The following is a 15,102-nucleotide window of genomic DNA, read 5'->3' on the forward strand; positions in this document are numbered from 1 at the left end:
TAAATATAACTTGGAAAATGACTTCTGGCTTTACATGAAAAGCTCAAGATCCGTGGTTATTATTATTTTTTTCCCCAGGAATATTTATTTCAGTTGATAACTTCAAGCAGAAAAATGGTATTTTTATTGCTGTAGTGTCTAGAATGCCAGATGAGCTGAGGGTGCCATTGTTGTATTATCTAAAATGAGTGACAGACAGAAACACTCTTCTACTAAACGATATACTCTAAGAACTTGTCTTCATGGAATATTTTAGTAGTTATACTGATGTAACTCCAGAACACGAAGCCATGGACAAACACCCACTTGCTGAGCTGGCTGTGCTTGTGGAACAGGTCACTGCTGCTAGATGATTTCTTCTGACCATTTTCAGTTGTGCTAGCTGAGCCATTTGTGAGAATGCTCCTTTGTCCTCACAGTCAGATAGAGTTAACAAAAATGTATTATTCAAAACATCTAAGCTAACCCAGTTTCTTTGACCAAGATGTTTAGGGAGTGACTGCTCATGCAAGTAGCTAAGCAAAGGTTGTGGTAATCTCTGGCAGAAAGGCAGGGAAGAACAGCAGGGAACAAGCCTTGCAGAGCACATGTTTTTCATCAAAAAAACCTCGATGAAGAGATACAGTAATATTATGGAAGTGCTTTTAATTTCTATCTTATCTAATATATGAATTTTAACCAGTACAATGGCACTTAGGGAACATGAAATATACTGGGAAAGGAGGAGCAACAGAGAAGAGAACAGTTGATGAAGTATCAAGAAATGTGCTTCTTGCCTTTCCGGAAGCTCTCAGAGACTGACTTTAAGAGTTGTGCTAAAGTATCAAGTGACTGTTTCAAGCAAAGGCAGCTGCTTAGACTTAGTGCTGGACAAGAGGAGAAATGGCTGAAGGAACTGGTTGTGTGAACTCAGAGGTTGGTCTGTCAAGCACTGTGTGCTTCTACCAGCATGGGAACGGTCTGCTTCCTGAAGATGTGGTCATTTAGAGGCATCTCGTTTGCTTGACTTCATCTTCTCCTGCCCAGGCTCATTTGTGCCTTTAGTTAGAGGACAAACATGGTTTGTGTGGGAGGTTAACTTAGTTCTTGGAAGGTGCTGAGGGGAGGTAGGAGATGGGGAACACAGCTCAGGGGCACCAGAAACAACTCTGAGGACTGGCCTTCTGGAGCAGGCCAGAGCTGTAGACTGCTGATGTTGGCTGGAAGTGTGAAAAATAATGCATCACAGCTGTAAGTATACAAGCGAAACCTTTCAACTATAGTGAGGAAACAGCACTTTTAACTCATGTGTCTTGTTTTACTTCAGGAATTGTGTTACTAAATGACAGCGTAGCTGTGTTCGCCCCTAGAAAACTTTGCTGTGGTAATGGTGACCATGTCTACCGGTGGTTCTATTATGAGCATGGGCTTCCATTGTACTGGCAATCTTAGACATGGAAGACAAAGTACAAGAGAAAGTAGAAAACAAGCTGCAAGAGAAAGAGGCGAAACCTGTGTTTCTGTGTCTTCGAGACCATTTTTTTCCCTCACAAAATTCACCCATGAATACTTATCACTGACATTTCAATAGTGAAAGGCTGCATGTGCTTTCAGAGCTTGTAGTTTGAATGTCACTGGTTTTACTAATAATTTCTTCTGCTACAGGTGACTTATGAAAGATTGCATTTTTTCCGCACTCAAGAATAATATACCCAGGGAAGCGTGCGATGGTCTAAAACGGGTATTTGATGATATAGTTATCCTGGTGTAAACTCCCTCTGTGGAAGCCCCCGTTTCAGCTCACAGGAGAGCAGGACAGACTGTGGAAGCGGGCTTTCCCTGTAGGACACATGCAGGCCGCCTGACCGCAGCAGGACAACCCTACCGGCCCCGTTACCCTGAGGTAATAACCCCCCCCGCCGCCATTTTGGCGGCCCCTCCGCCGGGCTCGCGGCGGGCGGGGCGGGGCGGGGCGGGGCGGGGCGGGCTCCGCCGAGCGCTCCCGCGGCTGGCGCAGCCCCGGCGCTTCCTTCCGGCCGCCATTTTAGCGCTGCGCCTGGCCTCGCGGCGCCGCCGCCGTTGCTGCCGCCGCCGCCGCCGGTGGAAGCGGAGCGGAGAGCCGAGCCGAGCGCGCCCCGCCGGGCCCATCCCGCCGCCATGTCCAAGCGCCACCGCCTAGACCTTGGGGACGATTACAGCTCCAGCAAGAAGCGCTCCGACGGGTAAGCGGCGGCGGCGCGGCCCGCGGTGGTTCCTCCCCCCCCCCCTCATCCCCGCCGCCATCCGCTGCCCATCGCCGCCGGGCCGCGGCCGGGGCGGGGTGGGGGCGGGGTGGGCCCGGCCGCTGCCTCGCTCGGGGGGGCCCCGGGGGCGGCGGCAGCGAGGGGCCTAGGCCTGGGGGCGGCCTCAGAGCCGCGTGGGGAGGGGGAAGGGAGCGGGCCCCGGGAGGGCCGGGCGCCGCGGGGGCGGCTTTGTGTGCCTCGCCCCGCCGCCTGCGGTTTTCTTTTTTTTTTTTTTTTTTGGGGGGGGGGTTCTTACCTTCTGGTTTGGGAGGTCCGGGAGATGCGGGCCTGGAGGTCAGCGTGAGGCTTGGTCGGCCCGTGTAACGAGTGCCGAGCCGCGGCGGAGCGGTGTTCCTTTGTTAATGGCTTTCCCTCGGCAGCAGGCAGGGATGGGCCCGGCTCTGAGGGTCAGCGTTAGGTGGGGGTGGGGGGGATTGTAGGTTTTTTCCTTTATTTTGCACAAGTTAGTTTTGGGACTTCTGGTCTCCAGTAGATTTTCATTAAGGTTAATGAAACTGCGGGAGTACAGGCCATGCGCTGGTGCCATCCCTTTATTCACAGCTGTTTTACTGCCTTTTCTGCACAATCTCCATTCCATTTTCGTGGGGGGACAGTGATTCCAAAGGTAAATTTCTAAATAGGGAAGGAACAGAAAGAAATACTATTTTTACATAGTCCACTCTTCTTGGTGTAGCACAGAAGACTTCCTTGAATCAATCCCTCCCTGAAGTCCAACAGCACTGTTTAGGCGGGAGTATTAAGAGTATTTATCTGATAAAAATGTCTAGTCTTCTTCTCAAAACTAGCAAGAACTACAAGTCCACCATAACAGTTAGCATTCATTGGTAAACAGTCTCTGCTGTTCAAGTAGAACTTGTTTTTCTTAAAGGCGAGCTTGTGTAGCTCCAGTTTCTAGCCACTAGTTCAATGAATTTGTCCTCTGCTGAACTGAAACTAATGTTTATTATTGAACATCTATTTCCTGCATGGAGGAACAGTGTCATCTTTTTTCTTGTAATTATATGGATCGAGTTATATATCTCTTTTAATACATTTCCCCCGATTTGCCAGCAGTTTGCATAACTCTTGTGTGCATCCAGAGAAGTCTCACATGCACGCTTTTTTGTTTGTAAAAGAGACTTTAGTAAAATTTTCAAGCGGTTATGCCACAATTGGGTATTAAATGGTTGTGGTACAAGAGTTACAGTCATCTGTATGGATAATCCCAAGTCAGTAGTTCCTTGTTTGAATGTTGGCGGGTTTTGTATTTCTGGTATGGTGTTATTATGTGGCATTGTTTCTACTGCCATCCTGAACTCTTCCCATTTTGTAAGAACTGTTATCAGTTCCCAACAGTGGTACAAACTTGTTACCCAGAAGTCTTTGGCTCTTACGGCACCTAAAACCTCCACAGATGCTGGTTTTGTGCCCCTTCCTCTGCCAGTAGCAGCATGAAATGGCGTAGGACCAAGAAAAGTCACTATGAGCAGAATTGTCTGTTTTTTTCTAATATTTCTTGAGATCTGAGTTCAGTGAGCACAAGGCATAGTAACCTTATATTGTCCTGGCTTGTTTAAGGATTATTAAGTTTTACAGCACATAGAAGGCTGAGATACAGAGAGGTTCTTGTTACTAGCATGCATGTACTTGTCTTCCTCTGTGCAGAGTGCCTTTATGCAATTTAGTTGGTTTGCAACTGGATTAAGCTGAATTAGCTCCTTGAATAGATACCACTTCAAATGCAGAGTAGTCATGTACTTTGCATCCAGACTGGGTTGCCGAACTGCAATATACAAGTTGTGTCAAGTTACCAAGTAGGGGTTTAGTTCCTTTTCAGCTGAGGCCTTTGCAACCCTACGTGGCTTGTAGTTGTTCTTGTAACCTTAAAAACAGGCATGGCACCTGTTATCTCCTGGGCTTGAAGTATCATCCATAAAGAAAAAACTTTTTGGAAAAATGTGAATAGTTTAGAAGACTTTCTGTTAAAAACGCTGCTGTGTGAAATGCATACCACAATTTTACATTGGTATTTTTTTTCCAAGCATAGTTCAGTTGGTGTTGTGTAACATCACAGTTGCTGTTAGTGGGATGTATTGTTCTGTTTAATTTCTTTTCTTTATTTCTTTACGTATAAAGTGGAAATTGTATTTAACAGCATTATTTTTTTGCATCAGCTGAATCAACTACTGCCATGTCTGTTTAGTAGTGGTGAAAATATCATTGATGTTCTGCTAGATAGGCTGAGACTTCTACTGTGGTGAACAGTGGTTTTACCTGGTCCTTTGTTTGTTGTCAGTTTTGTTTTTCATCCTCTAATTTAGTGTTACTGTGTTTCTTTTGCATCTATATGTGTGGCCATAAGGAAGTGACTGCAAGTAGGAGATCAGACAAAAACAACAAAAAACAACTAACCAAACAAAAATCTCCAACAAACTCTTCCTGATTATGGAGGTTGTGATGGGCTTCATGCACAAAACAAACATGATTAAATTTTGATTCTTTTACATTAATTGTTCATTTTTGGGTTTGAGATCAGTATTCTCAGTGCAATGATGAAAAGTAACTTACATGTGATAGTTTACAGATGAAGAGCTGCCAAGTTGCATTTTTAGAAAGTTCAGTAAATGCACTTGGCAGCATAGCTGCCATTCCTCCTTTCCCTTGTTGATGCAAGGCATCTGGATGTGGCTGCTGAATTTCAGTAATAACGGAAGACTGGAAATGTTTCTAGGAAAAAGTACTACTGTGAAATAATTAATACTGGAGATTAAATTTGAGGACGTGGTATATATTGTGTGCTTTCTTTATGATGAGATCTAGTTTTCCCCTTCTATCCTAAACATTTTAAAACAGAGAACTCTTGGTTAACCTCCAAGTAGACTTTTTGGCTTTTGAAACGTAGATAGAACTGGATGGGTTAATTTTATTGTATGAATTAACAGTTTCAAGAGTTAAATGAAGTAACAGAGATGGGGAGTTAACAGAATTTTCCATTCTGGATCGTGTTTGTTGTTCGTTTAATCAAGTGTCTTGTTCTTGAGGTTGTATTTGTATATAGGCTGTAAACTGAGCCAAATAGCTGCCAGCACAGAAGGCAACTGTTGTGCTGCAGGAGAGTGTTTGGAAGACTAGAGAACTGATTGGGGCTAGAATTAATGTTGGTGGAAGGGTCTGGGGAGGGCTTGCTCTTCACAGGGCTGCTAAGTTTGCGTGCCAACACAAGAGTTGGCAACAGCATCAGGCTGTTCCTTTTAGCACGAGTGCTGGTTTCTGCCACTTTGAAGCTTACCTGGAGATAAACTGCATCTGCTGTGTGGAAGCTTCTGACACCCTGGTTAAGTAAACAGCTAGGGAACAGTCTGCTGCTGAAGGGTTTTTCTTTCTAGTTCTTCATTGGTATCTAGTCCAAGTGGGGAAAACAACAACAGAAGCCATCAGTAGCGTGTATTGTTCTTCCCTTCAATGAATGGGCTGTTTACCAGGTTGTTGCATTTTACCCTTGCTTTACCATACTTAAATTTCTTTTACACCCTTATTTTGCATCTTATTTCTTATGTTACTGTCTGACCATATATTTGCTTATCCCAATACCTGCATATATTTAAAAATGCTAATTGTGAATAGCTCATTAACTACAAGTTCAAAGATTGATTCCTGTGCTGCTAGACCCTTCCACCACTATGCATAGCATTATGGAGCCTAGTTCCTTCAGTTTGTAATGGGTAACTTTTCCCTACTAGAACATAAAAACCTACTGAATTCTGTAATATTTACCTGTTGTTGCACAGTAAGAAGAGATTTCTAGCTTGCACGGTACTTGACCACATTATAAGTGATGTTGAAGCTATGGTGTCTCAGATGCAAGCAAATGATCTAAAATGCCCTCAATTTTTAGATAGTTCAGCATCCAAAGCTTCAGGAAAATCTGTATGAAAGTGAATTAGGTCAGTCACAATAAGCAGTGTATTTTGGGACCCTTCTTTCTTTTCAATGGGTCTGTGTTAAAGAAGTGTTCTCAAAGTTAGGTGTGACAGCCTCTGGAGTCATGGTACGTCAGAGTATTGAGGGAGCAAATATGGTCTGCTTAGATTTTCTCTTGTATGAGAAGTGCTGCTCCTTCTGGATCCCCAGCATGTTTTCTTTCCTGTACGCAGGATTTTCCTTATTACTTAACTGGTTACATTTCAATGCCAGCTGCATAGATTTAAAAAAAAAAAACACACCACCAACAAAATTCTGTTAGTTATAGGCATGCATGTGTGCAGGTAAATAAGTGGGGAGGTCCTGTTTTCCCTTAATTACTATTCCTATAAATGTTTATATCTGCGTTCACTCTGGTGTTTATTTCCAGTTTGTTGCTTTGCCTTTTTGATGGGATCTCAGTTGTTAACATAATGCATGCTCACGTGCGTGTTTACGTAAAAAAAAAAAAAGGCAGTGATTGCAGATGAAAATGCCACTAATCTTTTTGCTTGTCCTACTTTCAAATGTAGTGGGGTGTTTTCATAAAGCAGGACTCACTTCAAAGTGCTGAATCACAGTAAGTTTTAGATCTCCATTAAAAACATGTAGTTGCAGTTCCTAGGGTGAAAGTAATGATTTCTTGATGAGTGTATTAGTGTTCAGTAGGGAGTGTGAAATTATATGCAAAACAAGTACATAGGTCCTCAAAATCAGAAACTGCCACTAAGACTGAGGCTGGAGTTTGAATTTTGAGTGTTTAATTAGAGCGAAAATAATACTGTTTTTTCATTGCATTCCCAAAATCATTATTTTGGGGGCTTAACGGTTGCAAGAAAGTATGATTTGTGTTCTGATACAAGTAATAGGCAAGTTCAAGGTTGTTTGAGGTTAAATACGAATTATGTCCCCTTGACCTATTTGATTCTTAACTAACCTTACTTTAGCTTTGTACATTACTTTATTTCAGGGAAAATTAAACAAATGCAGCAAACTTGCAACTTGAAGTAGCGTTAATATCTAGTGTCACCTTACGTACATATCTTGAAGTGTGTACACCTCTTTGTTAAGATGAAGAAGTGAAATAGTTACTGTCATTTGTTTAGGTAACATGCAGATTTTTACAACTCATGCAGTTACAGCTGTGTAGATGCTGTTGAGGCTTGGTAACAAATGGGAGTACAAATGTTGAAGTAGGTGGCAGGAGGTGATACTGGAGAAGACGGTGCAACTGTAATGACTGGTGTTAAGTAAATTTCAAATTCAACAGTTTGTATATCAAAGTTGATTGAGTCATAATTGTATGGAAGACTTTAAACAAAAATCTACAGAGTAATTGTGGCATGTTAAAATGATACATGAACCCTGAAGAAGTTTGATTTTAAGTTTTTTGCAGTTGGTGTAATTCTCTTGCTAAGTAGGCAAGAAGAGTATTTAGTGTTCTTTTTCTATGCTAGTAACAAGTAGTGACAGGAAGACTTGTGGGGAGTCAAGAATGTACAGCAGGTTACTGATAATCATTAAATGAAGAGGGTGAAGATGATGCTCTCCATGTGATGGCTTTCTTCAGTCTCCTCTATAAATGAGAGGATCTGTGGCAGCAGTGCTCATGTTCAGTGGGTGTATCTAATAGTCAACGTGCACTGCGTGCTGTTGTGCTCTGATGCTTGTACTTCCAGGTAACAGTTTGCAGGACTCCTTAAAAATATTTGGCTTATATCCTCTTTGCAGTAGGGACCTCTAAAGTCACTTTGTATTTAAATTTTTATTGCACTTAAATATTCAAGTATCTCATGTTCTGCTATGTTTTCTAACTCATTTTAGGAAAGATCGTGACCGGGACAGAGACCGTGATGACCGGAAAGATCGTGACAGGGATCGTGACAGAGATAGAGATCGTGACAGAGAAAGGGAGAAGGAAAAGGAATTGCGAGCAGCATCTAACTCTACGCTCATTGCTGCTGGGTTACCACCTATGAAACCAGCAATGATTCCACACAGTATTAACCCTTTCACAAATCTTCCACATACACCTCGTTACTATGACATCCTGAAAAAACGGCTACAGCTTCCTGTCTGGGAATATAAAGAAAGATTTACAGATATTTTGATTAGGCATCAGTCATTTGTACTGGTTGGAGAGACTGGGTCTGGTAAAACAACACAGGTGAGTTCTTAGTTACATGATGGTGCAGTTTTTAAAGATTGAGACTGTCGTTAGGTGCAGGGGTTGTACCTTTCTTTGGTTTCTTGGAATCTATTGTGCAAAAACCGCACAATTCATGGGCAAAAATAATTTGATTATTTCATATGCTTAATGCATGCAGAAGTATGTGAGAAGAATCTTTAAGCATCTTCCCTTTTCACAGTCAGCTCCTGATCTCTTACAGACTCTCTGGTAGTTATCTTTGTGGTAGAAGAAGATAGTTTCTAACTGCTAGACAGAAGTGTACAAATTCACAAACTGATGTGATGGTTCCAAATTTACAGCCATTTTGCTGTGTAGGTAGCAGTTTGAAAGTAGGAAAAATGTTACAGAAATAAACACTTGTTAGTGTTCTATGAAATGTAGTGCTGCAGGTAGGAACTTAGTGGGAACTGGAATGTCACATACAATTCAGACCTGATCTTTCTCAGCACTGAGAGTAAGGACAGCAGATCTGCTGAGCTTCCTTAGTCCTTAAGAATTGTGGGGATTGGTGAAATGGGAAAGATTTAAGAAAAGGCACATCACTGCGTGTATACCTGGACAAACCTGCTTAAAACTTCAATCTATCCTCTGATTTGCTGTTTAAAATCTGTGTGGTAAAGTGATGTAAACAAGTCCTTTGTTCTATAACCTGCTAAATTCCTTTTATCTTGACATAATGAAAAACTGAAGGATACTGTAGTCCTCATAAAATGGATTATAACTAACTTAGAATTTTTTTAGTCACAAAATAAAATTTGAAAGTCTGGAGAATGTAAAAGGACAGTGTAGTGAACACCTTTTTATATGTGTGCTTGAAATATTTGAAGTTATTTACCCTTTTTGCTGCACATTTTGAGAACCATCTTCTTGTTTGCAAGGTACCTTAGGGCTGTGTTGCTTTTTTAACATGTCAGCGGAGACCAGCTTTTTATAGATTTCTTCAGAAAAATAGATTATACAGTTACTTGGAAGAGATGGTATTCTGAACATTCACATTTTAAAAAAAAACAACAGAAACAACACTGCCACAAAAACAGAATTTCTCACTGCATGATCTTAGACCCTTAGATCTATGAATTCTGTTCTTAACATTTGAGATTTCAACTTAAATATGGCTTACGATCATGTTGCTGCCAAGGTATGAAGCTTTTACTGAATTGTGGTACTACTTTATGCCTAATTGTTGGGAAGGACTTAAGAAACCGGAGGCTTCTTCAAAACAGGTTTTAAGCTACCAAAAGCATATAAGCTGTCTCAGAACCTTCACTGCTTCCTATGGGTTACTTCATGAGGCTGTAGGTATATTTTGAAGCAATTGAGAGTGCCTTTGTAGGACCATAACACTGAAAATGATCTTGCTGATGGCTAGGGAGATCCTTGTTTTGCATGTGATACTGTCTAATTCTCGTGATCAGGTGCTATCTTAAAACTAGCTGGGGAGTGGTTATCTGTCTTCCATCTCCTTACACTCATTGATCAGAGCAAGATAAATATTCTGTTTAAAAAAACAAACCCAAACGATCTAATACTGAAACTGAATGTGTCCATGAACTACTTACGCGTGCTGTTATCTGGTATAAAGTTGGCGTTCACTGAAATCTGCAATGAATTGTCTTTCCAGAAATGATTATCTTACATTTCATGGCAAAGAGCCTATAGAAGTGGATAATCTTTTAAGTGAGCTGCCATCTGTCAAGTCCCCTCCCCACTTACTGCGTGCAGGTTTTCCCTTCAGTCTTGTAGAGCACCCAGGTTTGAGAAAGCTTGGCTTTTTCAGTGAAAACAGTAGGGGATAAAACCTTTCTGAAAAATCTCGTTCCACAAAGACTTGCTTGAAATTAAAAAACAAACAACAACAACAACAAAACACATTAAACTATACCATCTGTTTAAAATATACTGAAGAAGTATGTTGGAAGCAAAGACCACAAATTCTACCACAAATTTTCAGGTCCCCAGTGTTTGCAGTGGCTTGCTTTGTAATTTAAGTTTAAGCTTTGAAGTTGAGCATTTTTTTAAACGCTTTCAGAATAAGTTCAGTGTTGTAATTGTGGAACAGATGAGTTGAATCTCTTTTAGAAGGAGCTTGTCTGCTGTGTTTGCAACACACTCCCTTTTAAATGGGAGATTATTTGTGGTGCTGCTGAAATGATTTTAATTTGTTCTGTAGATGGAATAGTAGAGTAGTATCTGCTTTCACTGAGAGCCTTAACTACACAGAATAGGATGTCTGATGTAACACAAGGGATGCCACTCCTTCAACAGGTTTTCTTAGCAGGTGAAGTTTAGAAGCAGTATTATTTTGGGCATGGCTTCATCTCCTGCTGTCATTGTAGTCCAAAGGAGAATTGACGTGGGTGAAAGTTGGACTCCATTTTTAATTAATGAAAAAAATTGTACCATATAATTTTTAACGGAGAAAATTCTAAACGAATTGAAGTAGCTCAGAGCAGGCAAAAGAACAGTGTTCTTCCCCTTCCTGTTCGGCATGGCATCCCTTTAAAAATATCTTCCCTTTGCCTTCAAAATGGCCTTAAGCTCTCACTGCTTTCATTTGAGATCTCACAGGCCACTCTGTGCATAGACCTGCCTTATTTTTCTAGAGGTTGTATTGGCAAACCTTTTCTTCACTGAAAAAGTCCTTGAGGCTAAGGGGTGCTTAACTGATCCCTTTCTCATTCTTTCAGTATTGATAAAAATGTCTGTGTGTGCTTGTTTGTCTAGGAAGTTTGGGGTTTTGGTGATACGTATTTTTGTGTGTAGGGGAGATAAAGTTAACTTTGTTACGTTATATAAGAACTAGATAATATGAATTGTTCCATGTATTCCCAGCAGTGGTCATGACTGAAATAGGAAGTGTAGTATGTCACAGTCCTTCTCCTTAGTGTTTGTCTCTTAAAGCTGGACATTGAAAGTATTCTGGTGGTCATCTAAATCAGATTAGCGTATTGAAGTCTACGGAGGCTTTGTCCTTCATTTGACACTAGTGCTGTAGGTTTTGTTGTTACCTGGAAAACAGCCTCTACATTATTTTTACTTCTATTAGCGTGGCCTGGCTGACCTGCTGCTTTAAAGTTCGTGTCAGCATTGGCCCTGTTTGAAGTTAACCTCGTGCTTACGTTTGACTTCGTCCTAGTGATGTGGGAAATAATTTCATTTCTTTACTCTGTGCTTGGGAAGTGTGTATGTGTTACTGGGTAGGATTCCAGGTTCACGTCATCAGCGTTCAAGAGCTGCTCTTATTTTTAGTTTTGAATAGAATTTCCTATTTGAGTTTTTCTTCAGAAGTCTGGTCTCCTGTCATATTTTCTCATAGTCTTTGCTTTCTATTTTTGTATTTATTATGGCAGTATGTTCTCCATTTTAAGAAAAGGAGCTGTTTATTACAGTCTACACTTGTCTGATGTGGATGAGTCTTAGTGTTCAGTTGCTCCCATTTTGCAGTGGGAATACTGTATTTGAGAAGAAAAATCTTCCTAGGTTACTTGAAACCACACAGCTCTTTCTAGCGTTTTCTGTTGGTTCAGTGCATAAATAGTATCACTTTTCTGTAAGTGTGAGCTTCTTAGGAGCTTTTTAGGATACGTTTAAAATCAATTAGTAAGGAGGGGAGTGCATTTTGTGATCTATAGACTTCAAACTAGCTGTGCCTGGAGTTGTCTCCTCATAAAACATCATACAGAGAAAATGTTAATAATATTCTATCTTGTTCAAGTTAGTGACCCTAGAAATTCTTCTGAAAAAGCTGCTTATTTTGGATGATACTTACTGTTTACAAATTGCTAAAAAATTACTGTCTGGCAAATGAGAGTTAATAACCAGAATGTTGGGATTTTATATGTTTGATAAGATTTCCAAAGAACAAGAGTTAACCAAATAAACATAACTTAAAACTTGTTTGGTTTTTTGTCATGATTTATAGCTAAGCCAAGTTTTGTATCATTTTTTTTCCTAATGTGTGTTAAATAAGCAGTGTTTTTTAAGCTGCAAAGTACTATTTGTTTACCGTAGAACTTTAAATACCTAACTTGTGTTGTGGATCTCAAAACTGTGAGTGCTAATTTTGATCTTTTGCTTTCAAGCATGGTGACTGCTGTTAAATCTCTCTCTGAGGTACTGACCGAACAATGCCCAAAGATACTGTGAACCTATTTGCTTCCTTGATAACTTCAGTGGCAGTTATGTACGTGCTTTATTTAGTGGTGTGGGGTCCAACTAAATTGTCTTCTCTCATACTCTGGATATTTTTCTGCGTGCAGTTGTCATCTCAGTGAAATTATAAATATCTTTCTTTGATACAGTAGTTATATGTTAACCATGCTTCTAACAGCCAGATGTGAAACTGAATTTTATTCTTGACAGATCCCTCAGTGGTGTGTTGACTACATGCGCTCGTTACCTGGACCAAAGAGGGGAGTAGCATGTACCCAGCCTAGGAGAGTGGCTGCAATGAGCGTGGCGCAGCGGGTCGCTGATGAGATGGATGTAATGCTGGGCCAGGAAGTTGGTTACTCTATTCGATTTGAAGACTGCAGTAGTGCAAAAACCATTCTGAAGTACGTATGGCAACTGTCCGGTAAAGGCATAACACAGCCTTCTTGTGGGTGGGGGGAATCACAGGGCTTTAAAGGGGGTTAGGAAAGTTTTGAAAGGAGTAATGAAGAGGGCAGTGAACCTATGGACAAACACCTCCAATACCTGAGTAAAGAAGAGAGGAGCTGTATCATCAGCTGAGATAAACCTGGGGTGAGGGGCTTGCTTGAATAGATTCAGAAATGAATTATTCCTCTTAAAGAAATCTCTGGACCCTATGGAAGTGATTTCAAGTTATCCATAAAGAAGAAAGTGATCTGGAAAAGTGTTTTTTTATGAGTAAGGTGGTGTTCAGAACAAAGCCCTTCAGCATTCAGTTTCTCTTCATGTTATGCATTTGACTGACTTTCGTCAGTGGTAACCAGGATTATCTCAGGTAGTAAGTTATTCCTAAGTTCCTTAGTGTGCTTTAGTAAGAACTACCAGAAAGTTTCAGAAGTGACCTATGCCAGACTCTAGGGCGCACAATCTGAAGTCTGGGTTTGCGAGTGTTCTAGTTGTCAGCTGTTTTAGATTCCTGTGCTTTGTGTGTGGAGCCAGGCCCACTTCATACATCATTTGCAGATGACACTCAGAATGATCAGTTAAAAAGGATACCATGTAGCGTGACTTCATAAGTCTTACCTGTTTAAATGGTGTTTTTGTTTTGCTCATAGAAGCGGTTGAAATTTGGGAATGAAGTTCATGTGCAAAAAATAAATTGTACTGAGGAGGAGGAGCAGTGAACAGATCTGCAAATAGTGTCGAGAAGAAATGGTTGCAGGAATAGTAGCTCTAGGATTTGAGTTGCATTTTTCCCTTTCTTTGCCTGTCTTTATTTGTAGACCTGGAAGTCTGCCAGTAATAGTCGACAAACTACTCATAAATGTTGCCAAATCTTGTTTTCCCCCCTCCTTTTTTTAAGCTTTGTTCCTACTACTAGATTTCATTTATATTCTACAGTAAGTTCTATTTGAAACTTTAAATGGGTTTTTTACTCTGTTGGAAATAGTTTACTGATGCATCTGTTTTGCAAGTTGGTTGATTAAAGGTTTACTTCAAACAACCTAGTGAATAATATGGAAGAGGAGTCTTTATCAAACTTAATAAAAATTGTTTTTGTATGTATTCAGGTATATGACTGATGGTATGTTACTTCGTGAAGCGATGAATGATCCTTTGCTGGAGCGCTATGGTGTTATAATTCTTGATGAGGCTCATGAGAGAACCCTGGCTACTGATATTTTGATGGGAGTTTTGAAAGAAGTTGTAAGACAAAGAGCTGATTTGAAGGTCAGTAGTGATGAAGCCCAGCAACATCTCCTTTCTGGTTACTCATACGAAGGGTATCTGTGCTTACCATTAGCTGATCATAAAGGTCAGTTAATGTAGATCAACTGTCATCTTGATCTGTTAATGAAGAACATATTGGGAAGATAACTAGGAAAGTGCTAGTGCAGCTTGTATTGAAGGAAATACTAGAAAGATGTAATTATAGCTTAACCTTTACAGTTTAGGGTTTTTTTTGCACCTTGAAACAAAGGTTCTGTATTCAAGTGATAAAAGCACGCTTGAATCACGGTCAACAGTTTAGTTTCCTGTTATTATATATTGTATGTGTAACATTTCTCAGGTCCATGTCAACGCCTGGAGTAACTTCTTTGCTTTGTGTTCTCCAAACCTACAGGTTATAGTTATGAGTGCTACTTTAGATGCTGGCAAGTTTCAGATCTACTTTGATAACTGTCCTCTTCTAACCATCCCGGGTCGCACCCATCCTGTGGAGATATTCTATACTCCAGAACCAGAAAGGGATTACCTTGAGGCTGCCATTCGAACAGTGATCCAAATTCACATGTGTGAAGAAGAGGAAGGAGATCTTCTACTCTTTCTTACCGGACAGGAGGTATTTTCTTTCTTTTTTTTCATCCATCTTTCCATGTAGAAGCTGTTATAAGTGGCTTGTATAGACTGAAATGTTTAGTTTCCTTTTGTAGTTTACCATTTGGAAATGATGTGAGGTACTCCACCTGCCATACGTTAAGCACTTGAAATGTAAAGCGTATGCATATTGCAGACAAGACCTCTCTAAAATGAAAGCTTTCATCTTAATCTTGC

The 15,102-nt window shown here is 40.6% G+C and overlaps 1 protein-coding gene across 1 annotated transcript in view; it reads left to right on the forward strand.

The window, feature by feature from the left end:
- The first annotated feature begins 1,999 nt into the window (after nt 1-1,999).
- DHX15 (DEAH-box helicase 15) overlaps nt 2,000-15,102 on the forward strand; it is a 46,503-nt gene continuing 33,400 nt past the window's right edge. Inside the window, exons 1-5 of the mRNA XM_080590860.1 lie at nt 2,000-2,201; nt 8,046-8,388; nt 12,775-12,968; nt 14,118-14,277; nt 14,672-14,890. Coding sequence (XP_080446986.1) covers nt 2,137-2,201; nt 8,046-8,388; nt 12,775-12,968; nt 14,118-14,277; nt 14,672-14,890 — 981 coding nt within the window. The 5' untranslated portion in view covers nt 2,000-2,136. The remainder of the gene's footprint in view (nt 2,202-8,045; nt 8,389-12,774; nt 12,969-14,117; nt 14,278-14,671; nt 14,891-15,102) is intronic.

The sequence above is a fragment of the Anser brachyrhynchus genome, assembly GCF_964034855.1.
Source record: "Anser brachyrhynchus genome assembly, chromosome: 4".
Classification (NCBI taxonomy): domain Eukaryota; kingdom Metazoa; phylum Chordata; class Aves; order Anseriformes; family Anatidae; genus Anser; species Anser brachyrhynchus.